At 42.7% G+C, this 25,137-nt stretch overlaps 1 protein-coding gene across 3 annotated transcripts in view; it reads left to right on the top strand.

Annotated features, from left to right (window-relative positions):
• CLTC (clathrin heavy chain) overlaps nt 1-25,137 on the top strand; it is a 110,008-nt gene that overhangs the window by 30,427 nt on the left and 54,444 nt on the right. For 2 of the 3 annotated variants that reach the window (XM_070932005.1, XM_070932004.1), the window contains exons 2-7: nt 6,974-7,181; nt 10,723-10,991; nt 14,099-14,260; nt 15,717-15,830; nt 18,420-18,593; nt 23,282-23,479. In XM_070932005.1, coding sequence (XP_070788106.1) covers nt 6,974-7,181; nt 10,723-10,991; nt 14,099-14,260; nt 15,717-15,830; nt 18,420-18,593; nt 23,282-23,479 — 1,125 coding nt within the window. Of the gene's footprint in view, nt 1-6,973; nt 7,182-9,158; nt 9,199-10,722; nt 10,992-14,098; nt 14,261-15,716; nt 15,831-18,419; nt 18,594-23,281; nt 23,480-25,137 lie in introns of those variants that run through there. The other variant, XM_070932006.1, reaches the window with a different exon arrangement.

Genomic DNA, 25,137 nt, shown 5'->3' with positions numbered 1-25,137 from the left:
TTTAGAACCCACCCCTGCACTGCTCCTCAGATAGCCTGGATCCATGCCTTAAAATGCTTTTATTATTAGTGTTATGGGCAAACACAGCCATTTGTGACTTATCAAACCATGTCTTTATAAATGGTAAGATCCGAACATGATCTTAGGGCAGTCTGTCAGAGTTCTGACTGACCCTACGTAATTTATGCCCCAATTATGAACCTGTTTCCCCTCTTCCCTCTGAGGGTGTGTCATCAATCACATTCACCAACGGGAGCAATGTCCGGGTTGTAGAGGTCACTCCTCTCCAGCTGCTGTGGGTAACCCTGGGATACAGCCTTGAGACAGTGGTTCTCAACCTATGGTCCGTGGATCCCGGGGGAGGGGGCCCACAATGTCATCACGGGGTCTGTGAAGGCTTGAAAAAATGTTATTTAAACCTTGAGTTAAGTCTTGGAGTGGGGTCCGTGGCCACAAAAGCTATTTAAAGATGGTCTGTGGTGAAGAAAACATTGAGAACCATTGTCTTAGGGCATACCTTCTGTTAACTTAATAGTTGAATCAGAGAGTGTTACAGGTTTAATAAATTATTATTAACCCCACACAGTTTTCTATGATGCAGTTTCATGAGACTAATCATTGTGGTTTGTAAACCATGGCTAGAGGTTTGGTGTATTGTGTATTCCTTACCGGTCTGGTTTAATCAATAAGGCATAGTGAAATAAATAATGGCTTAGTGATGGCATACAAATTAAATTAGTATCCTGCTGTAAAAATGTGCTCTGTAGCTGAAGTGTCCTGATTTTAAAATATTCCATGTGAAGCGTTTAGACTGTTGCTACAAATGCTAGTTATTAGCATTAAGGTCTATTGATTAGCTATTGCTGGAGTCTCTGTTCCGTACAATACAATACATCTCCCACCAGAGGCTATGAATTATTTAATTTCTCTCCCCAGTCTGTCAGAATACTAATGTGGGAATTGTAGTTGAACAATAATTTGTGCCACAATAAAAACTCTTTAGTGTGCTTTTGAAGAAAATGCTAGTTAGAAGTCACTGATGTTTGCAATTCTGTGCATAAAATACCCTTCATGGACTTCTGGTGTGATAGTATTTTTTATCACAGTAGGCAGTGGGTAGTTTTAATTATGTTTGTTAGAGTGTTACCTGAGTTTGGCTTGTATTGGGGTTGCATGGTGGAGTATTAAAACAATGTAGTGGTTTATTCAGCAAACAATGCCTTAATGCACTCTATAAATCTAGCATGTTTTATTGTCAGGACAAAATGTTTGGTGAGTCATGTTATATTATGTTTTTCTTTGCTTGATATCGCAAATAACTTATAAATTTTTTTGGTTATATAGAGGTGGGTTGATATGCATTAAGGAGAATGCTGAAAATAAATGATATTTATTTGGTTTTCTTCTCATGGGTATAGGGGACAATTACATACTTGAAGTCCCCTAAGATATATAAAGGTTTTCTAGATATTCAACCTTTACCAGCATTTCCTGGTTTCTCATATTACAGGTAGTCTTTGACTTAGGACCAGAATTTCTGCTGATAAGGCGATTATTAAGTGAATCATGCCTTATTTTACTACCTTTTTCTTGCCGTGGTTATTAAGCGAATCACTTCAGTTAAGTGAATCATTCAGCCGTTAAGCAGATTTGTCTTCCCCATTGACTTTGCTTGACAGAAGCCAGCTGGGAAGGTTTCAGATGGTGATCATTTGATCCTAGGATCCTCCATCTACATAAATACATGCCAGTTTCCAAGCACTCCGATTTTGATCATGTGACCTGGGGGTGCAGCAGCTGTTGTAAGACGCTTTTCTCATGGCCATTGTAGCTTCAAGCAGTTGCTAAATGAATGGTTGAAAGTTGAGGACTACCTGTAATTGGTCAATTATAGGCTACTACTACTTTATTACCAAGGCAAGCCCTTAGGGTAGGACTGTGTTTCTGTGAAAGCCATTGTAATGTGCTTCTTAAAGGCTAAAATTCTTCAGGAATACGCAGAGTTAGATCTAGGGAAAGAATCAATGAAAGGTAGCATAAAAAATATAGGTAGTCCTTGGCTTACAACCACAATTGAGCCCAACATTTATGTTGCCAAGTGGGAAGTTTGTTAAGTGAGCTTTGCCCCATTTTATGACCTTTCTTGCCACATTCGTTAAGTGAATCGCTTCAGTTGTTAAATTAGTAACACGGTTGTGAAATGAATCTGGTGTTGCAAAAGAGGATCACATGACCTTGGGAGATTGCAACCGTCATCGGTATGAACTTAACCAAGCAGCCGAATGCAAATCACGTGACCATGGGGATGCTGCAACGGTCATAAGTGTGGAAAAAACGGTCATAAGTCACTTTTTTCAGGACTGTTGTCACTTTGAATGGTCACTAAATGAACTGTTGTAAACCGAGGACTATCTGTATTTCATAGAACATAAAATTGTAGGGCTGGAAGGGAGCTAAGAAGTCGTCTAGTCCAGTGGTCCCAAACCTTTTGGGCATCAGGGATGGGGTTTTTGCTTGTTTACGCGGCCCGGTTGCTGGTCCACGGACCAGGATTTGGGCTCCCCTGTTCTAGTCTAACGCCCTGCTCTAGGCAGGAGATGTTATACCATCCTGTTCAAAAATATTTTGGAATATTTGGGACCATGGTATCCACAGAACCCAGTCACCAAGACTGATGTTCAACAATCATGGGAACTCTAGTCCCAAATATCTAGAAGGCTTCATATTATTTATTTATTTATTTATTTATTTATTTATTTATTTATTTATTTATTTATTTATTTATTTATTTATTTATTTATTTATTTATTTATTTATTTATTTATTTATTTATTTATTTATTTATTTATTGAATTTCTATACCGCCCTTCTCCCGAAGGACTCAGGGCGGTGAACAGATTAAGATTTCATATACATATAATAATTTTTTATTATTATTATTTTTTATAAACAGTAAATAATAAATTGAGTCAACTTGGTGTATCTGCTAAGACCTTGGCATAGAATTTAGATGTTTGTGCTAGCCCTGCTTGTTGAAACAGAAAGGTCTTCAGGGCACGTCGGAAAGTGCGAAGATCTGGGATTATTCGTATTCCGGGGGGTATTTTGTTCCAAAGGGTAGGTGCCCCCACAGCGAAGGCTCTCTCCCTTGGAAGTACTAGACGACATTGTTTTAATGATGGTACTATGAGTAAGCCTACTCTGTGAGAGCGTATTGGTTGGTGGGAGGTTATCGGTTGCAGCAGGTGGTCTCGTAAGTACTCAGGTCCTAAGCCATGGAGCACTTTAAAGGTAAGAACCAACACCTTGAAGCGCACTCGGAAGGCCACCGGAAGCCAGTGCAGCTCGCGTAGAAGAGGTGTTACATGTGAGCGCCATGTTGCTCCCATAATTACTCGCGCGGCCGCATTCATATTACCTTGAAGATTGCTCTCAGCATCTAGCCTTGCCTGCTGTTGTCCTGGCCACAGAACAGAAGGTCACAGCCCTTAACCAGGGTCCCACCCTGCCCTTATCAGAGGCTACAAGGAAGGACCCAACAGAATTCGAGAAGGCGGACACTTTGCGAGGTGCATGAAATGTCGCTGATAATATGGAAAGACTCACAATGAATTCACGGCCCCGAGTTCTCGCATCCGTTTGACAGAAACAATTCCAGAAAACGTCTGAGGAAACACGAACCGGTTGCCTTGAATGAATCACTCCGGGGTAGTAAAAAGTAAAAAAAGACCATCTTGTAAGTGTGGAAGTGAAACTTCCAGGGAAATTGCTACAGAAGGGGAAATCATCTTTCGAAAGAAATGGCCCTCGAAGGCTGTGTCCTTTCCTGGCTGAATGACTGTCCTCGGCCTCACAGCTAAGTAGGAAGTTAACGTTAAGACCCCTTCCTGCAAACCACAATCGGGTAGTTGCTTAAACATGGCTTTTAGAAAAGAGAATATGTGCTGAAGGCTGCTTCGGTCTCCTTAAATTTCATGGCCGATTCCTAAACCGCAAATGGCAGCGGTGGTTAAATCCTGTTGAAGTCGGAAAATGTCAGGGTGCTTAGTAATTGCTGCTTAAGGGTGCGCATCCCAAGTAGAACTAATGTGGAACGGCAGCTTTCTAGCTTTCCATTTTTTTTAAGGGACCCTCGTCCTCCAGTAAGCAAAATGTAGCTTGCTTTGCTGTTGCCTTAGCAGTTTAAATCTATAAACCCAGCCATTGTGGTTTATGGTTGGTTAGTAGGCACATGTCATCAGCCAACTGTGATTTATTTAAGAGCGGATGTTTGCTGAAGAACCCTTTATACTTTGGATCAATTCTAAAGCAGTCTTTTTCAAACTTGGCAATTTTGAGGCGTGTGGAGATGCTGACTGGGGAATTCTGGGAATTGAAGTCCACACATCTTAAAATTGCCAAGGTTGAGAAACACTGTGATAAATTGTCCCGGCTTAGCATAAAAATAAAACAGGCACCCCTCAAAGCTGGTGAAAGAGGAAAACTTAATCAGGGCATAATTTTTCAGTTTTTCCAGACTTTATATGCTTGAATGGCTATTGAGTAGCTTGTTGAGTAGCTCGAATTATTATTTTTGATTTAATTGACACTGTTTTTACATGTCTTGATTCTATTTGACCAGGATAGTGATGGTATATGAGTAGTAGTAGAGATCAGCTGGCTACTCTCCCAAAGTTTTAGTGCCTGGCAGCTAACAACATTTTTAAAATAAATAGAAACAATCTTTCATCAGTCAGAGGAAAAAGTCCTGGCCATTTATAGTAAATTCTCAATTTACAGCCTATATCGGCAGTTGAATTTCTGTTCCTAACCAAGACATTGTTATGTGAGTTGTATGGGATTTTATGAACTTTTTTTTTTTTTTTTGCCATGACTGGGAACCAAATCACTACAGTCATTAAGTGAATCACGAAGATGTTAAATGAATCTGGGTTCCCCCATTTCTTTTCGGAACCTGGCTGGAAAGATTGCAAATAGCAATCACACGTCTCCAGGACACTCAACGATCATAAACACAAGTAGTCCGTAAATACAACCGTTTACTTAGTGACTTCAAAGTTACAACAGTGCTGGAAAAAAGCGACTTGTGACCGTTTTTCACACTTACAACCTTTGCTGCATCCAAATGGTCACTTGATCAAAATCTGGATGCTTGGCAACTGACTCGTATTTATGACGGTTGCAGTGTCCCGAGGTCATGTGATTCCCTTTTGCAATCTTCTGACAAGCAAAGTCAATGGGGAAGCCAGATTCACTTAACAACCGTGTTACTAACTTAACAGCTGCAGTGATTTCCTTAACAACTGTGGCAAAAAAGGTTGTAAAATGGGGCAAAATTCATTTAATTGTCTCCCTTAGCCACAAAGATTGACAATTATCTCCCTTTGCCATCCCTTGTTGTCTTGTTTCTTATCTTATATTTCCCTTGAAAATTCTAATATTCATATTCATAACAATTCATATTAACCATTTGAATCTCTCTCTCTTTTTTGTCTATAAAATGCTTCTTGTGCTGAGAGCCCCAAAGATGTTTTGGGGCATAATTTATTCCATAAAAGTAGTCCTTGACTTACAGACATTCGTTTAGTGACCCCTCAAAGTTACAATGGCACTGGGAAAATGACTTATGACCATTTTTCACACTTCTGTTGCAGCATCCCCCATGGTCTTCTGATCCAATTCAGATGCTTGGCAACTGGCATGTATTTATGATAATTGCAGTATGTGATCCCCTTTTGCAAGCAAAGTCAGTGGTGAAGCCAGATTCATATCACTTAACACAGATCACCGTGTTACTAATTTAACAACTGCATACCTAGCAACTGTGTCAAGAAAGGCTGTAAAATGGCCAAAGTCACTTAACATCTGTCTTGTTAAGCGAGAGAAATTTTGGGCTCAATTGTGGTCGTAAGTCGAGGACTACCTGTATTACCTTTTAAATGTGTTTTAGGTAAAAACCCACCTGGACTCTCATGAGTAAATCCTTGCACAATTATTATTGGTTCATTGCATAGTAAACCAGATGTTTTCAGACTGGATTTGGCATTTTTTTTCTACCCATTGACTCCTTTCCAAGGACCTGGGATCAGCAGATGTGGATGTTTAATGGTGTTACAAAGAATAGAATGGAATAAAAGAGTTGAGTTGAGTTGAGTTGGAAGGGAGGTCTTGGAGGTCTAGTCCAACCCCCTGCTCAGGCAGGACACCCTTTACCAGTGATGGTGAACCTTTTAGACACCCGAGTGTCCAAACTGCGTGCGCACGCATGCCCAAACTGAAAGGTGCGTGTGTGTGAACAGGCACATGCACAGACATGTGCGAACATGTGAATGCACAAACATGCACATGTGTGGACATCTGCGAACGTGCACATGTGTGAGCATGCGCACGAACATGTGCGCATGCGCAGCAGAGACCCAAAGACCAGCTGGGAGATGGGGCATGGGGCATCCCAATGCCGGCAGTGCATCAAGAGGTAAGTTCTTTTTCTTTTGCGAGCTTTTGTTAAGTTGTCTGCAAGGAAACAGAAGCTCACGAAAGAAACGCCACACAGATCTGACCTAGGGCAATGGCGTGTGTGCCAGCAGAGAGGGCTCTCGTGCCATAGGTTCGCCATCACGATGTTATACCATTTCAGACAAATGGTTGTCCAATCTCTTCTTAAAAACTTCCAGTGATGGAGCACCCACAACTTCTGGAGGCAAGTTGTTCCACTGGTTAATTGTTCTAACTGCCAGGAAATTTCTCCTTAGTTCTAGGCTGCTTCTCTCCTTGATTAGTTTCCACCCATTGCTTCTTGTCCTGCCTTCCGGTGCTTTGGAGAATATTGTCACAGGATGTCAGTTGTTCCAAGCAAAACTGCATTTTGCATTTGACAGTGCTCCAGTTGTTGTTGTTGTTATTACTATTAACAATGAAAGAGGGTTTGTTGAAATACTCATTCAAACCTTGATATTCCTCCCGTGTTTTTTAGCTCCAGAACCTGGGTATCAACCCAGCCAACATCGGCTTCAGTACTTTGACCATGGAATCTGACAAATTCATCTGCATACGAGAGAAAGTGGGAGAGCAGGCTCAGGTGGTCATCATTGATATGAACGACCCGAACAATCCGATCCGCCGGCCAATTTCAGCCGACAGCGCCATCATGAACCCTGCTAGCAAAGTGATTGCCCTCAAAGGTACGGAAAATGTTTTCCAGCCGATTTCCCCGTTTTATGATTCCAAGGCTTGGATTTTAATGTGTCTTCTGAGGTGTCCCAGCGTCCCAGGTTCCTTAATTGAACCACAATTGCTAATGAAATAAGCGTAAATTTTCCTTTTCTCCCCTTGATAGCAATGAAAGGCTGTGCTTTGCCCAGTGTTTGCAACAATAATTGTGTGAAAACTAATGGGGTTGATTAATTCCCAAGCATTTGACCATCTCGACATTATCCTATCTTAAAATGTGTGCTTTTAATCTGTGGCAATTCAAAAAAACAGGTGCTGTCCTTTAAAAAAAAAAAAAGAAGCATGGAGGTTTTGTTAAAACATTTCAGGGCAAAGATGTAGATACTTCCTGCAAACACAATGACATTAATTTTCCTAAGGCATGCACAAATTTCCTACCCTGTTATATGCCGAATATCTCCTGATGTACGATCATTGTAGGGGTAAATCAAAAGCAAACTATAGTTCCCCTTAAATGACTATAGGGGCAGCGTGGTCGATAGGATGCTGGGCTTGTTGGCTGGAAAGGCGGCAGCCCAGTTTCAAGACCCGAGGGCCACGTGACGGGGTGAGCTCTCATCCTTCCCCAGCTCCTTCCAATCTAGGTGTTCGAAAGCATGCAAATGCGAGTAGATAAATAGGTACCATTTTGGTGGTAAAGTTAACAGCGTTCTGTGACTGTGATGCTGACCATGTGACCGGGGGAAATGTCAAGGCTCAATGGCCTTGAAATGGAGAAGAGCACTGCCCCCCTATAATCAGCAACAACTAGAGGGGTAAAATCCTCAGGGACTCCTTACACCAGGGGTCCCCAATCCCTGGTCTGTGGGCCAGCACTGATCAGCGGCATGTCAACAACTGGGCTGCGCAAACAAGCGAAGCCCCATCCGCGGGATGCAGGTAGCATGCAAAAACCACGCCCCCTCCGGTCCATGGATAAGCCTCTCCCCATGGGACTGGTGCCCAAAAGGTTGGGGCTGCTGCCTTACACAACTATAGTTATATTCAACCTTAGGACTCTTATGGTCACAACTCACGTCCCAACCTGAACTATCTTTACAATGGAAGCTAAATGTCTTGGATAAACCAGTTCTTTTTCCCTCCCGAAGGACAGCAAATCCCCAGATTGCCACGTTGTTGTTTTTTTCCCCTCTCCCCATGGTGGATAAACTAAGCTCTCAAACTGTCTCATTACAGCAGCGTCCTCTTTTTCTGACGGCTTTAATGTTTTATCACTATTTTTGTCACACTTCCTAATGCTTTCTTGTGTGTGCAGATGGTGAGTTACCTCTGTTTCAGATTGTATTTGCCTTTGTCCCGTTTTATGAAAAGGGAATGCAAAAAGGGTTTACCAGATTAAAAAGGCTGAAAAGTTAAAGTGTGGCTGCATTTATTAAAGGCTATACAGATGTGCAAAACTCAGTGATACAGGGACGGGATGTTCTGGGATACTCCGGGACATCTCCTGAATTAGTCAGTTCTGTACATCCCTAACAAGAATCTCTCTTCTGTCATGTGAAATTTGGTTTTCAGCACTCGGTGACAATTGGGAAGAAGGGGAAATAATTGTACGCTAGAACCTACAAGCGTTTCTGCTTGGGTATGCATCGGACTTTTTATAAACGGGACAGAGACTTACAATATCATATCTGGCTGTATATTGCTTTTTGTGTATTCTGTATATAACGTGGAGGGGGCGGGGTGGAGCTGAAATGAAGCCTTTCAGGCTTTCAAAGAAAAACGAATGAGTCTGAGCCTATTGATTTATGTATATAAATATTGATTTATATCCCCCTTCCCCACCCCCCATTCACTCAGGATTCAAGACAGTTCACTTAGTACCTCCCTTCTTGTAAAATTACCCTCCTGAAATCCATGATCATGTAGGGATGTTGCTATTGTTGTTGTTGTTTTTTTAAAAAAATCAGCTTAACCTTCTATTTAAAGGACAACATCTGAATATGGAATCTAACTCTATGGTGGACAAGTGTGAGTCTTTAACCCTCAAATTTAGTGTTTAATAGCTTTGAAAGTCTTTACCTGCATAGTTTCAGTGCTTTGTGTTCCTTTGGATTGGAGGTGGTGCAGTCTTGTGGGGCTCGTGTCCTTGGAAGTATCTGTAGCTCAGTCTCTTAGTTCCCCCCCAAAAAACTTTTTAGCCTGTTCTCCCCTGTTCGCTTCTAGCCTCCCATGCCTTCCCTTGCTCCTCTCTTCCACAAATGTAATACCTTTACATAGAAGTATATTCTCTTCCCTCTCTTTGTCCTTTAAACGACATCATCAATGTTGTATAGCAGGGATGGGGAAACTACGGCTCTTTTATGATTTGTGGACTTCACAGATTGAAGTCCAAAAGTCTTAAAGTTGCCAAGGTTGGAGACCCCTGGATTAGATCATATGGAAGGCCATTTCCTGAATTTGAATGCCCATACAGGAATTCAGACTCACGTTTTCTTGGTTTGTGGGTCTCGGCTAAAGCACACTTAACACCATATATAGCAAAGGGCTTTGAAAGTACCAGTAGAAGAGATTATTTGTAGCTCAGGGTTGAACAACGGGGTTCTTGGTACTCTCTGAGCTGGGTTGTTTTCTTGCAGAAAACTTTTCATTACCCAACTAGGTAATATCATCAGTGCTAGGAGGGAGTGTGGTTTTCTCTCATTTTATAGCGATCCTTTGACTTAGGCTGTTGTTGGGGAACTTGCAGGAACATTCTCACCAACACTGACAGAGTAAGCCACCGGTAGATAAAACAGAGAGTTTACCTACTCTCTTTCAGCACTGATGATGTTACGTAGTTGGGTAATGAAACGTCTGCAAGAAAGCAACCAAGTTCAGAGATCACCCAGGACCCCACTTTGAAAGCTGGCAGCATGATCCATATTGAACGTTCACTCTTTCTTAATTCTTGGGGTATTCCTCTTGGTGACCTGCACCCCACTATTCCTAGTTGTAACTGTACTCTCTCCCCTTTCTAACCCCTGTGTTTGCTGTATGCTTTAGTACATAGTATGCGTTAAGGGCAACGGTTTGTTTAAAAGGCTAAACTAACAACCCATCTAAGAAAGTGCCCGTAAAGATAAGACATGGCAGCTAACCTTAGGCGATCCCCATATTTCTCCTAGATATGGATATTAACGTGTGTGTTGCACTGATGTTGTATGTCTTGATGTACTTTTTATCTTCTCAAGCAAGACGTGAAATGAGTTGCTTGGGTTAAGGATGAGTAACTTTGCATGAATGTTGAGCATCATGAGAGAAAACACTTGTGCTGTAACTGGCTTTGAAGCCCTTAAATCAGTTCAGCCCTTGGCTCTCTTAGGACTCACATAGGACAGAAATGGCATTTGAGAATTTGGCCATTTTTTACTGTCAAATTACCGTGCATGATCCTTTCCCTGGGTTGGGATTTGGATGTCTAGATAATCTTCGCAGGCTTAAACATCTGTAGGCTTTTAAGTGACGGGCCATCCCAAGGAACTTTGCTCAATTAATCCACGCTCCTACCTTTAGCTGGGAAGACCCTTCAGATTTTTAACATTGAGATGAAGAGCAAAATGAAGGCTCACACCATGACGGATGATGTCACCTTTTGGAAGTGGATTTCCCTGAACACGGTTGCGCTGGTCACCGACAACGCTGTGTACCACTGGAGCATGGAAGGAGAGTCTCAGCCAATCAAAATGTTCGATCGTCATTCCAGTCTTGCGGGTTGCCAGATTATCAATTACCGTACCGATGCCAAGCAGAAATGGCTGCTTCTGACTGGAATTTCTGCACAGGTAAGGATATAAGGCCATGCGGTAGCTCAGCGGTTAAGACCCTGGTTTTGCAAGCTGGAAAGCTGGCAGCCCAGGTTTGAGACCCAAGCGCCACGCGACAGGGTGAGCTCCCACTCCTTGCGACAGCTCCTCCCAACCAAATAGCAGTAGCAGTAGCAATAACAGGAGCGGAGTAGAGTAGAATATAGAATAGAATAGAATATATAGAGTAGAAAATAGAATAGAATAGAATAGAATAGAATAGAATAGAATAGAATAGAATACAATAACCGAGTTGGAAGGGACCTTGGAGGTCTTCTAGTCCAACTTCCTGCTTAGGCAGGAAACCCTATATCATTTCAGACAAATGGTATAGTTCGCAAAGCATGCAAATGCGAGGAGATAAATAGGTACCACTATGATGGGAAGGTAACAGCGCTCTGTGACATCATGCTGGCCACATGACCAAGGAAATGTCTTCGTAGAGCACTGTCTTGAAATGGAGACGAGCAGTCGGCAACAACTAACGAAGTAAAATCCTCAGGGAGTCCTTTACCTTTTTTATAGACTAATGGGAAGGAACATCAACTTAATTAAAGCTGGGATCTCTGCTATAGGACGTGGGAGAAGGTGGTTACTTTCTCACGTACATTCTGTGAGAAAACAGCCAAAATTCCCCTCTAGAACTGTTTGTTGTAGCAAAATTGAAATCTTTGTATCCGAGGCCAGTCCGTGACCCATTTTAGTTCTGCTTTCCGTGCAACCTTGATCTCTCAGACAGCTAATCTCTCATAATGGAAGGACCCCTGGTATAAACTTCACATTGACTTTTTGTTAATTACACAAAGAGACACACATCCACACAGGCAGAATTTGCTTGGGGTGAATGAAAAGAGAAACATTTCTGTATGCGATGATTCCTAGTTTAAAACATTCCTTGATGATAACTCCCAGTCTTAAAACCCAGGTTTCAATCTCTGTTTTTGAAGACCCCTCCGGGAAACAAAATTATTTTCTTTCTGAACCCAAATCTCAGACATTATCAACTCTCTTAAGGTTTTGGCATCCCCCGATCTGGTAATGTAAAGAGATTTGGGCTGTTTTAAATGTATTGAATTTTTTTTTATTTTAATAATGCAGGGCCACAATTATCAGGGGAGGGATAGTCACTCTGTTGTGGTGGCTGCACTGCTGACATTTTCCTTATATGGAGGCCTTCAGTGTTTTTAGTCTGTCTCTATGCATACATGCATTTAAAAAAGGCCCTCAGGAATCAGTAATGTAATTAAATGAAATTAGGTAATTTGTTATCTAAGAGTGCAACCAAGTATAATTCAGCTGATGTCTTGTGACCTATGAATAAAGAAATTATCACTTCTTCCACTATTCTGTGGTAGAAGGAATGGCGGAATGTGGGGGCAGAGTAAAAGAGGCATCTGCCTAGAATCCCTACGTAGCCACAAGCGGAGTAAATCCAACTTCCCTTGAATGTTGTGGACCCTTATCTAACTGCAAGCAGGTTGCTAACCCTTAGTTGAAAAGATTCCTGTGCATAGGCTCTTCAGCAATGAATCATTTTAATTATTAGACCTTCACGCATGGACTAAGCACATGAAAATAATTGCATAAAACCTAAATTGGGTTAAGACAGTTTTTAAAACTCTCAACACTTAGTAGTTATGCAACCCCCGAGCATGCCTTGAAACCCCTCCCCATGCCGTTTTAACTTATTTTTGTTTTTAATCTAGCTCCTTTTATTGATGTATTGAATTTTTTAACTTTTTTAAAAAAACGCTTTTAGTTGTGCCACCACCCAGAGTCACTCTGGGAGCGAGATGGACAGTATCTAAATTTGATTGAATGAATGAATGAATGAATGAATGAATGACCAAATAAATAAATAACCATTCTCCCAAAGTAAGAGAAATGAGAAACAGGCCAGCTTTTAAAATTTTTAAATAAATTTGTAGTTTGCTCAAAGAAGTTTGGTTATGTGGTAAATCAGATGTAGAAATAATGATATATGTGACACAGCTGTGTTTGTTTCATTGCCACATTTACTGTAGGCCTCATCCTTCTAAAGCATTGTTTCCTCCCCCCTCCCCCCCAAAAATATATTTGGCCCTCACTCGTTGTAAATGTATTTTTTGGAGTATAAGACACTCAGGACTATCAGACGCACCTACCTTTTTTGGTGTGGAAAACCAGAAAAAGAAATCTGCCTCTGCCTCCCAGCAATTTTGCCTCATTGCAGCAAACAGCAAATAGCCTGCTTTACTTTTCATTTTCGTTTTCAGCATAGCATAATTAGCACAAGAAAAAAAAAAAAATCTGCTCCCAGCAATTTACCTCCTTGCAGCAAGCAGCAGAGGCCCGCGCAAAACAGCTGAGAGTCGGGAGGCCGATCCAATGGACAATCAACTTGTGCTAATTCGGCTGTGCTGAAGCTGAAATGGGCTGTTTCTTGCTGCTTGCTGCAAGGAGATAAACTGCTGGGAGGCAGAGGCCAAAGGGCGGGGGCCAGTGGGTGGGCGGGGCTACATTCGGTGTATAAGACGCCCCTAAATTTTCACCCCTTTTTAGAGGGGAAAAGGGTGCGTCTTATACTCCGAAAAATACGGTAATTATTTAGTGTATGATGAGAACACGGCAAAAGAGATCAAGAAATCCAAGTAATGGCTAGATAGAAGGATCACCACAGGAAACCAATCTGGGTGAATCTGAGCCAAATTAGAGTCTCTTCAGTTCAGTAGTTTCTTGTCGCTTTCCAGGAACCACCCAGGGTGAGCTTCTGTTCGGAAAAGGAAAAGAGCTCCAAATTAAAAAGGGATGTATGAGGGGGGGAAAGTGCTGCTCCTGGCCATTTGAAGAAGATTTGAACCTTCTTCAGATGTACAATCTGGATGCCAAATGTCTAAAGCAGGGGTCTCCCAACCAGGCCGCTTTAAGACTTGTGAACTTCAACTCCCAGAATTCCTCAGCCAGCCATGCTGGCTGAGGAATTCTGGGAGTTGAAGTCCAGAAATCTTAAAGCTGCTGAGTTCAGAGACCCCTAGCTTAACGTGTATTCCTTGCTTAATGCTTGTAGGGTCAATGTTCTCACAACCCCTTTCCTTCCCTTCTTAAAGCAAAACCGTGTCGTCGGAGCCATGCAGCTTTATTCTGTGGATAGGAAAGTGTCTCAGCCCATCGAAGGCCACGCTGCCAGTTTTGCCCAGTTCAAAATGGAAGGCAACACGGAAGAATCCACTCTGTTCTGCTTCGCAGTGCGGGGGCAAGCCGGAGGCAAGGTGAGCCTGTGGGTCCGATCTCCATTCATTCATCTCTGGGGAGGAGGCTTTGGCCTTCAGTGGGGTTTTTTTTTTTTAATTTTATACAGGAAGTCCCCGACTTACGACCACAGCTGGGACCACAACACCTGTTTCTAAGTGAGGCAGTTGTTAAGTCAGTCGCGCCTGATTTTTTTTTTTTTTTTTTGCCATGGTTGTTAAGCGAATCACTGCAGTTTTTCAGTGAATCACATGGTCATTAAGCAAACCTGGCATCCCCCATTGATTTTTCTCGCCATTAGCCAGCTGGAAAGGCCCCAAATAGCAAATCACATGACCCCAGGATGCTACGGTCATTGTGAATAGATGCTAGTTGCTAAGCATCTGAAGTTTTGACTATGTGACTGTAGGGATGTTGCGACAGCTGTAAATCCACTTTTTTTCAGTGCTGTTGTAATTTCAGACGGTCACTAAATGAATGGTCGTAAGTTGAAGACTTACCAGTCAGATCACGGTTTTGAGGCACGTAGTTCTGAACAGCAAGAATTCCTCTCTCCGTTTCAGCAGGCAGCATAAACTGTGGCAGCTTCCCTCGGGTGCCGGATGCGAGTGAAGAGCATCCCATCCTGATTAACAGAAGGTATATAGGTCTTAACATCTGAATCATCATCATCTCCTCCATTCAATGACCCCATAATCCCTTGTAGGGTGGAGTCTGGGCAACCGAATGGAGCTGAGTGTTTACTGGCCGGATGCCCTTCCTGTCACCAATGCGGAGTTATATTCAGCAGATCTATTCTCATTGTGCCCAGAGAGAGAAATATCTGCCTCTACCTAGGATTGAACTCACAGCCTCCTGATTGTGAGGCGAGAGCTCCACGTCTAAGCCACCACACCACTTTCTTAACATCTGAATGCAGAACATAATTTGCTTATTGTATGCTGTCCAGAGTCTTGATGATTAGAGCGACACATACAGGTCATCCCCGACTTACAACTGTTCATTTAGTGACCGAAGTTACAATGGTGCTGGAAAGGTGACCTTACGGCTGTTTTTCATACTTATGACCATTGCAGCACCCCCATAGTTGCATAATCCAAATTCAGATGCATGGCAACCGACTCGTATTTATGACGGTTGCAACGTCCTGGGGTCATGTGATCATCTTTTGCAACCTTCTGGCGAGCAAAATCAATGGGGAAGTGAGATTCACTTAACAACACTGTTACTAATTTTACAACTGCAGTGATTCACACCTGTGGCAAGAAACATCGTAAAACGGGGCAAAACTCACTTAAACAAATTTTCTCACCTAGCAACATAAATTCTGGGCTCGATTGTGGTCGTATGTCGAGGGCTCCCTGTGGTCTATTTTCAGCCATGGGGACATCCTTCTCTTCTTTGATAAAGCCAAGTGTTGGCAATCATGGATCCCTTTCTAAAGATGGTCTCCAATCTGATTTTCTCTCTGTACAGTTGCATATTATTGAAGTTGGGGCACCTCCCACCGGAAACCAACCATTCCCTAAGAAAGCCGTGGACGTCTTCTTCCCACCGGAAGCCCAGAACGACTTCCCAGTAGCAATGCAGGTATGGTATATTAACAAGGAACGGCCTTGTTCCTGCTGAAGGCTTTGGGATAGGTTGGCCGGCTGGCCATGCAATCCAATTTGGGGTGTTTTAACTTTAGCAACTTTAAGACTTGTGGACTTCAATTCCCAGAATTCCCCAGCCAGCCATGCTGGCTGGGGAATTCTGGGAGTTGAAGTCCACAAGTCTTAAAAGTTGTCAAGGCTGGACATCCCTAGTCTAGTGGTTATGGCACCAAGCTAGAAAGCAGGAGATGTGAGTTCAAATCCTGTCTTAGCCATGGAAGCCAGCTGGGTGACTTTGGGCCAGTCACTCACTCTCAGCCCAACCCACTTCACAGCGTTGTTGTGGAGAAAACGAGGAGGAGAAAGGTATGTTCCCTGCCTTATTATTATTATTATTATTATTATTATTATTATTATTATTATTATTATTATTATTATTATTATTAATTCAATTAATATACCCCCCTTCTCCTATTGGACTCAGGGCGGTGCACAGCCAAGGATAAAAACATACCAATACAAAATTTAAAATCAGTTAAAAGAATTATACAGCTTTGGCCCACAATTTAAGACAATCCAATTAAAACCCAGTTTGCACTTAAAAAGCTAAAAAGCTAAAAAAGAGCTATTTGTAAAAATAATAAAGTGGGATACAGATGACTGAATTCAATAAAATCAGAAGGGCTTAAAGGAAATGTGTCAAGACCCTAAAAGAATTCTCAGAGCTCAAGACTGCTCAGCTCCCAGCCTTGCATTTAATGTTGTAGCTATGTTTTATAGAGCAAAGTTCAGGCGTTTGGGGGGCTTCTGTAGTCGTACAGAGGGCCTCTTGATCCTTAGTCTGGGTTGCTTTTCAACTTGGCAGTTGGACAGTTCAAACAATCTATAGGAACACACTGTGTTTTTGATGAACCAGGACTCTGCACGCCTTGGTGGGTTTTATAAGAGCAGAGTTCATTATCCAAAAAGTCTGTTTGTGTTCTTTTAAAATTATCTGCAGAAAAAGCATTTAACACTGTGGGAGGAGAGTGTAGTGAGCCTAGTGGAGGGCCTTGAAGGACACAGGGAAGATCTGTTACCAAGCAGGGATGAGATAAATGAAGCTTGAACCCAGGCCAAGGAAGTGGTTTACCAAAGCATCTCAGAGAACCATCTCCCCCTCAAATTCACCTGAAGATAAAATGGGGGTGGGGGGGGTGGGGGTGGAGAGAAGGGAAATACATCCAGACTTGCAAGATTCTTTTACAATAGCTGTTCTAATAAGAGTAGCTTTCGGTCTGCACAGAGTCTGGTCTACCTTATTTTTTCCCCCTCTTCCATTTAGTCGTGTCTGATACTTGCAGACTGCCTGGCACATCCCTGCAGTTTTCTTGGCAAGTGCTTTTTTTTCCAGAAGTGGTTTGACATTGTCACCTTTCTGGGGCTGAGAGAAAGGGCTGGCCCATGGTCACACAACTGGCGTTACGCCTAAGGTGGGGAAAGAACCCAGTGTCTCCTGGTGATTGGCTCAAAGTCATCCAGCTGGCTTTCATGTAAGATAGCAATGGCACTTAGATTTATATACCGCTTCACAGAGCTTTACGGCCCTCTCTAAGCGCTTTACAGAGTCAGCCTCTTGCCCCTCAACAATCTGGGTCCTCATTTTATCGACCTCGTAATGATGGAATGCTGAGTCAATCTGGTGAGATTTGAACTGCCAATTGCAGGCAGCTGGCAGTCAGCAGAAGTAGCCTGCACTCTAATCACTGCGCCACCAGGCTCAAGATAGCTAGAACTACCGTATTTTTCAGAGTATAAGACGCACCTTTTTCCCCCCTAAAAGGGGGTGACAATTTAGGTGCGTCTTATACACCGAATGTAGCCCTGCCCACCCACTGGCCCCCACCCTTTGGCCTCTGCCTCCCAGCAGTTTACCTCCTTGCAGCAAGCAGCAAGAAGAAACAGCCTAATTAGCACAAGTTAATTGGATAGGCCGCCCTGCGCGGGCCTCTGCTGCTTGCTGCAAAGAGGTAAATTGCTGGGAGCAGATTTTTTCTTCTTGTGCTAATCAAGCTATGCTGAAAACAAAAACGAAAGTAAAGCAGGCTACTTGCTGTTAAAATTGCTGGGAGGCAGAGGCAGATTTCTTAAATCAGGATTCACAGTCTCCTAATTTCTAGGCTGATGCCTTAACCATTTCACCAGAGGTCTTCAAACTTGGCAGCTTTAAGACTTGTGGACTTCAACTCCCAGAATTCTCCAGCCAGCTATGCTATGCTGGCTGGAGAATTCTGGGAGTTGAAGTCCACAAGTCTTAAAGCTGCCAAGTTTGAAGACTTCTGCATTACACCATACAGGCTGTTGTAAGCTTTTTAATTTACAGGACCGAGATGAAGTCTACTAACATTTTTGAAACCTGTGGATAGGCGAATAAGATACGTTTAATTCAGATTACCTGTCGCCATGACTAGGACTGAAGTTTGATATAGAAGACCGTGCTAACTTGTTCGTCTTGTCCATTGAACTGTCTTTGGTGGGTTTTCAACTACAATACGTTGCCCCGAGATGGTTACCATTTTTTTCCCTCTCCTCTTCCTATTTGCAGATTAGCGAGAAGCACGATGTTGTCTTCCTGATCACAAAGTACGGTTACATCCATCTGTACGACCTTGAAACAGGCACCTGCATCTACATGAACAGAATCAGTGGGGAAACTATCTTTGTGACTGCGCCACACGAAGCCACGGCTGGAATCATTGGGGTCAACAGGAAAGGACAGGTAACCAGAGGCTTTGATGTTTATGGGGGCTTAGGAGGTGGTGCATGTGAATGGATTGAGGCCAGGTAGGCGCATGATTCCATCTGTACAGGTAATCCCCGATTTAAGACCAGAGTTGAGCCCCAAATTTCCATTTTTTTTTATTTTATTTTAAAACAAACTTTATTAAACATAAAAAGATAAAATATCAAATCAAGTACATACAAAATACATTTATATTCACCCCATAAAATAGAAAAACAATACAAAACGAAATAACCTATATATATATATATATATATATATATATATATATATATATATATATATATATATAAAGTGACTTATTACATCATTTATCTTATTGATGGTGCTTGTTGTTAATGCTATTTTCTTGTTTTCTTGTGGAATTTTACATTTACTCTCCTTTCTTTTGACTTGTCCAATCGTACCATCTATTCCATACAGTATAATATTTTGAGTCGACCTTGTCTTTTAACTCAAATGTTAATTTAGCCATTTATGCACAATTGTAAATTTGTTGGATTACTAGATGATCTGTTGGCAATTGATCCGTTTTCCAATGTTGTGCTAATGCCAGTCTGGCTGCCGTAATTATGTGTAATATTAAATATTTTGTTTCTTTGCTATGGTTTCCTTTGATCATGCCTAATAGAAAAATTTCTGGTTTCAGCTGTTTCCTCTGTTGTTATTTCTGTTAGCCAAGTTGAGTTGAGCCCCAAATTTCCATTCTTAAGCAAGACACTGTGCCCCCATTTTGTGACCTTTCTTGCCACACTTAAGTGAATCGCTGTGTTTAGTTATGTGAACCATGTTAAGTTACGGGAACTAACTGCATTAAGTGAGTAACACGATTTTAAAGTGAATCCGGCTTCCCTGTTGACTTTGCTTGTCAGAAGTTTGCAAAAGGGGATCACAGGACCAACCGTCATAAATACGAGCCAGTTGCCAAGTGTCCAAATTTTGATCAAGTGACCATGAGAATGTGCAATGGTCGTAAATGCGAAAAACGGTCATAAGTCACTTTTTCCAATGCCTTTGTAACTTCGAATGGCCACTAAACAAATGGTTGTTAGTCTAACCTATATATGGATTTTAAAAATGCTGTTATTTTTCTTGGACATTTAGCTGACTACTAAAATTTCATGCAGTAATTTGGACTATGTAAGTCCACCGTTAAACCTTGGTGTGCTGTTCCGTTCTACAAAACAAGTCAGAAGGTTTGTATTTGAATAGTAGTAGTAGGTCGAAGTTCACAGCCTATGGAAAAGCTGCTCAACCTCTCTTGGCAATATTTAACAGCATCAACCTTGAAAGATCTTTCTTGATCACGTGATACTGGCTTTCAGTTCTGGCCTGCTGCTGATGGCTGCTTTCCTGCCAGGAATTGGAGCTGCCAAATTGGTTCGCTGCTGGTTCTGAGATTTTCTTCTGCAAAAAAAAAATGAAGGGAGGGAGGAAAAGAGAGAGAGAGAGAAAAGAAAGAGAAAGAGGAAAGAGAGAGAAAGAAAGAGAGAGAGGAAAGAGAGAGAGAGAAGGAAGGAAGGAAGAAAGGAAAGAAAGAGAGAGAAAGAGAGAGAGAGAGAAAGAAAGAAAGAAAGAAAGAAAGAAAGAAAGAAAGGAAGGAAGAAACAAAGAAAGAAAGAAAGAAAGAAACAAAGAAAGAAAGAAAGAAAGAAACAAAGAAAGAAAGAAAGATTGAGTGCCTAGGGCCGTGATGGTGAACCTGTGGCATGTGTGCCACAGGTGGCACGCCGAGCCATATCTGTGGGCATGCGAGTGTTGCCCTAGCTCAGCTCCAGCGCACTTGTGCATGCAGGCCAACTGATTTTCGGGCCTTCCAGGCCCACTGGAAGTCGGGAAATGGGCCATTTCTGGCCTCCGGAGGGCCTCGGAGGGGGTTGGTGGTTGGGAAAGGCTGTTTTTGCCCTCCCCCGGCTCGTAGAAAGGCTCTGGAGCCTGGAGAGGCGAAAAACAGGCCTTCAGGTCCCACTGTGCCATCGTGTGCCAATAGCAGGGAGAACGCGGGGGGTCGCACGCACATTCATGGTGGGGCGGGGTGCACTGAATTATGGGTGTGGGCACATGAACGTGCGACACCCCTGCACTCTCCCCGCTTTTGGCACACAATGGCAAAAAGGTTAGCCATTGCTGACCTAGGGTTACGGAGGAGGCATATCCTGAAGCTTCATAGCTCTTTGATCCAGAAGCCACCTTGCTTATCCTCTGTCTCTTGAAAAACACACAAGACAATCCATGCGTTCAGTTTTCTCTTGTTAATCTGTTACTGCTGTATAGTCTTACTCACACTCTGATACCAGAGCAGGCCTCTCAGTAATCCTCAACTGCAATTCAGGGCAAATATGCTCTTTGGTCACCAAACACGTGATAAGGGAGAAAGTACACATTCTTAAGATGCCGTAGAAATTTGCAGAGCCTGTGAGCACTCTTGGTGAACCTCCTTGGTGCTCATCTCTGTTTTCTTAGTTGGAGGAGCCAGCGTTGTCTGAAGACATTTCTGTGGTCATATGGCCAGCATGGCTATAAACCAAAGACGCACAGAATGTTGTCACCTTCCCACCAAAGTGGTACCTACCTGTGTTTCCCTGAAAATAAGACCCTGTCTTATATTTTTTTGCCACCAAAAAGGCACCAGGTCTTATTTTTGGGGGGGATGCCGTCCACCGGCTCACCTCACTTGTGCGCGGCACCTCTGGCCTTATTTTCGCTGTCAGGAACTTCTGCAGTCAGCAAGGCTTTCCTGAAGACCTCTGCAGCCGATAACAGAGCTCCGGATCTATCCTCTGTTATCAGCTGCAGAGGCCTTCAGGAAAGCCTTGCCGGCTGCAGAAGAAAGTGTCGGGGTATGCGAGGCCTGGCTGCAACTATCCGAAGGTAAGTAGTAGGGCAGCTCCACACACACACACCTATGCCCACCCTACCTTAATTTTTACCCATTCACCCAGGAGTGGGCGGGGTCTTAATTAGGGCTGATTTTGGGGGATAGGGCTTATATGGGGCACACGTGTGAAAATCAAGCTAGGACTTACTTTCGGAGTAGGTCAGGGAAACGGTATTTATCTACTTGCATTTGCATTTTTATTTATTGATTTATTGATTTGATTTGATTTGTATGCCGCCCTATCTCCATAGGACTCAGGGCGGCTCACAACAATTAAAATCAAACCAGATAAAAACATATTAAAATACAAATTAAACGTATGTTAAAACTCATTAAAATAATCAAACTCCATCAGTCCAGGCATGCTTTTGAACTGCTAGGTTGGCAGGACCTGAGGCAAGGAACAGGAGCTCACCCCAGCATCCGGGTCAGGGGTGGATTCTACTTACTTTTACTACTGGTTCGCAATGGGGCCGCGCGCATGCACAGAAGCATTTTGATGATGTCAGGGTCGGTGGGCAGAGCCTCCCGCCGGTTTTACTACCGGTTCTATAGAACCGGTGCGAACCGGGGGCAACCCACCAAAGATCCGGGTCTTGAATCCCAGCTGTCAGTTTCCCAGCTGACAAGCTCAGCGTCTTTCACAGCTGAGCCGTCGCGCCCATAAATAACAAAGGAGGGATAAAATTAAATAAGTCGCTTGAATATGATATTATTTAGGGCCCATTTCAGGGTAGGAGAAGAGGGAGCAAAATTAATGATCTTAAAAATCCATTCTGATATCAGAGCATGCTGTTGGTGTGGAATTCCATTAAGATTAAACAACACTTTAACAAGAGCTATCGTCACTCCCCTGATCATGTTAATCTGTTAGTAAGCTGCTATAGCTCCTTCAAAAGGGAGAGAAAAAAAAAAAGGATCCGTCTGGCATCTGGTTACCAGCCTGGAAGAGGCACTCATAGAAGCCCAAAAACACATCTACTGCAATTTTTAAATTTTTTAAATTAAAATTATCATAGTATAAAATACAAACAAAAACAAGAAGAGAGGTGTAGGGGACAAGAAAAGAAGCATCGACTTACAACTTTTTTTCAGCACAGTAAAGTATCAAATAAAATTACAGGCTTTTTACTTTACCAGCTTACCAAATACTGGTCATCTCTCTAACCGCAAGCGATATTAATCGCCAAAACCCAACATCAAGAGTGCCGATTAGATCGGTTGGTTGTTACAAACATGGCCAGTACATTTTTAGCGCGTGAGCCGTGGTGGGGCAGTGGTTAGAATGCAGCATTGCAGACTGACTCTGCCCACTGCCAGGAGTTCGATCCTGATGGGGCTCAAGCTTGACTCAGCCTTCCATCCTTCCGAGGTGGGTAAAATGAGGAGCCAGATTGTTGGGGGCCATAGGCTGACTCTATAAAGCCGCTTAAGGAGGGCTGCAAAGCACTATGAAGCGGTATATAAGTCTAAGTGCTATTGCTAGTTGATGATGAAAGTGATAGTTTGCAAGAAAACAGCCAAGCTCAGAGAGTAGGAAGTAAAAAGCTGAGGCTGCGGTGTTACTATGAGGCACTTAAACGAATCAAAAATCAATCTTTTCCTTTTCTTTTTAGCCCTTTATCATCCAGTTCTTTCTCTTCCTTTTTTCCTCCCCCATTTCCCCCACTGTTTTTACTTTCTTTGGTCTTTTATATCTTGATAAAACTTAATAAAATGATTATTAAAACAAGAATGCAAGAGATCCTAATGACAAACTGCATTCTATCTCTCTCCCTGCATTCAGGTGCTTTCAGTGTGTGTGGAGGAAGAGAACATTATCCCGTACATCACCAATGTGCTGCAGAATCCAGACCTGGCCCTCCGAATGGCCGTCCGTAACAATCTCGCAGGGGCTGAAGAGCTCTTTGCCCGAAAATTCAATGCCCTTTTCGCCCAAGGAAGCTACTCGGAAGCAGCCAAAGTAGCAGCAAACGCCCCGAAGGTATGGAAAACATCCAAATGATCCATGCTTTGTCTTTTCTGTTTTATCTACTACTCAGGTCTGAATCCTCAGTTCATATCCTGCCTGTTTCTTTTGGTTTGTTTTTCTGGCACTGGTGTACAAGTAGTCCTCAATTTATGGCCACAGTCGGGGGCCAGAATTTCCATTTTGCTAAGCAAAAGTCTATGGAGATTCTCAGTCTTCCAGGTAACAGTTGTCCCAAAGGTGCTTATTTTTCAAGAGGCAACTGGACTTTCTTGTTTTTCTTTGAAGACGTTTCGCTTCTCATCCAAAGAGTTTCTTCAGCTCTGACCGGATGGTGGGGAAAGAAAGGATTTATATTCCTTGCAGACAGCTGGTCATTTGCATTCTTTTAGAACAGAGGTCCCCAAACTTGGCAGCTTTAAGACTTGTGGACTTCAACTCTCACAATTCTCCAGCCAGTTTGGGGACCCCTGTTTTAGAGAGTCATTGAGGCCGCTTGGAGGTTTATCTGCCTTGGTGGTGCAGCAGACTAAAGTGCTGTTAAGTAACACCAGATGCCTGCAATTACTGCAAGTTCAAATCTCACCAGGCTCAAGGTTGACTCAGCCTTCCGTCCTTCCGAGGTAGGTAAAATGAGGACCCGGATTGTGGGGGCAATAAGCTGACTTTGTATAAAAAAGAACACTGTTTGGGGGGGAGCCCGAAAGCCCTACTAAGCAAGTATATACAAAAGTATGAAGGCTATTGCTTAACGCATTGTAAGTCGCCCTGAGTCTCCGGAGAAGGGCGGCATATAAATCGAACCAATCAATCAATCAATCAATCAATCAATCAATCAATAAAATAATAAATAAATAAATAAATAAATAAATAAATAAATAAATAAATAAATCTGTGTCCTCAGGTTTACCTGAGTTAGGGGTGTGCTTACTCAGATGACCCTGAGGACACAAATAAACCTCCAGGGGGCCTCAACGACCATCTGAAAGAATGCAAATGACCAGCTGTCTGCAAAGAGTATAAATCCTTCCATTCCCCACTTCAGCTCAGTCAGAGAGCTGAAGAAGCTTCTTGGATGAGAAGCGAAACGTCTTCAAAAAAAAAACCAAAACAACAACCCAAGAAAGTCCAGCTGCCTCTTGGAAGAAAACACCTTTGGGACAACCATGACCTGGATGGCTGAGCATCTCCATAGACATTCGTTATGGGGCTGTCCATGCAAAAGTGGATATGTGACCTGACCAGCTGATTTCTTGGCCATTGGTTGCAATTGCCCCAACTAAGTCTTATGCTTGTGGCTTGGAATTTATTATAATTTATTTACAACATTTATTGGCTGCCCATTTTAACTCAAGGTAACTCTGGGTGGAATGCACAATTAAAATTGCCATCGGGTCTTTTTAATGCACTTTATGCAGCGCTGCAAAGTATTGTCTGGCTGGTGGACTTGAGAAAAAAGGTGACAAAATGTCAAATAAATAAATAAAAGTTCATTCTGAGACTAGGCAGGGAGGCCTTTACCATCCCCAGCTGCCTCCCTAGCCAGCTGTGGCACATTCTGGGTCAGCTGTGCAAGGCTGGATAATAGTTTGACTGAGGACTTTTCAGCCATGCTAATGCAGTGGTCAGAATGCAGTATTGCAGGCAAACTCTGCCCACTGCCAGGAGTTCAA

Source organism: Pituophis catenifer, unplaced genomic scaffold (assembly GCF_029215685.1).
Source record: "Pituophis catenifer annectens isolate HBS135680 unplaced genomic scaffold, rPitCat1.0.hap2 SCAF_1, whole genome shotgun sequence".
In the NCBI taxonomy this organism is placed as follows: Eukaryota; Metazoa; Chordata; class Lepidosauria; order Squamata; family Colubridae; genus Pituophis; species Pituophis catenifer.
The sequence above is the reverse complement of the archived record's forward strand: the minus strand, read 5'-3'. Positions and strand labels throughout refer to the sequence as shown.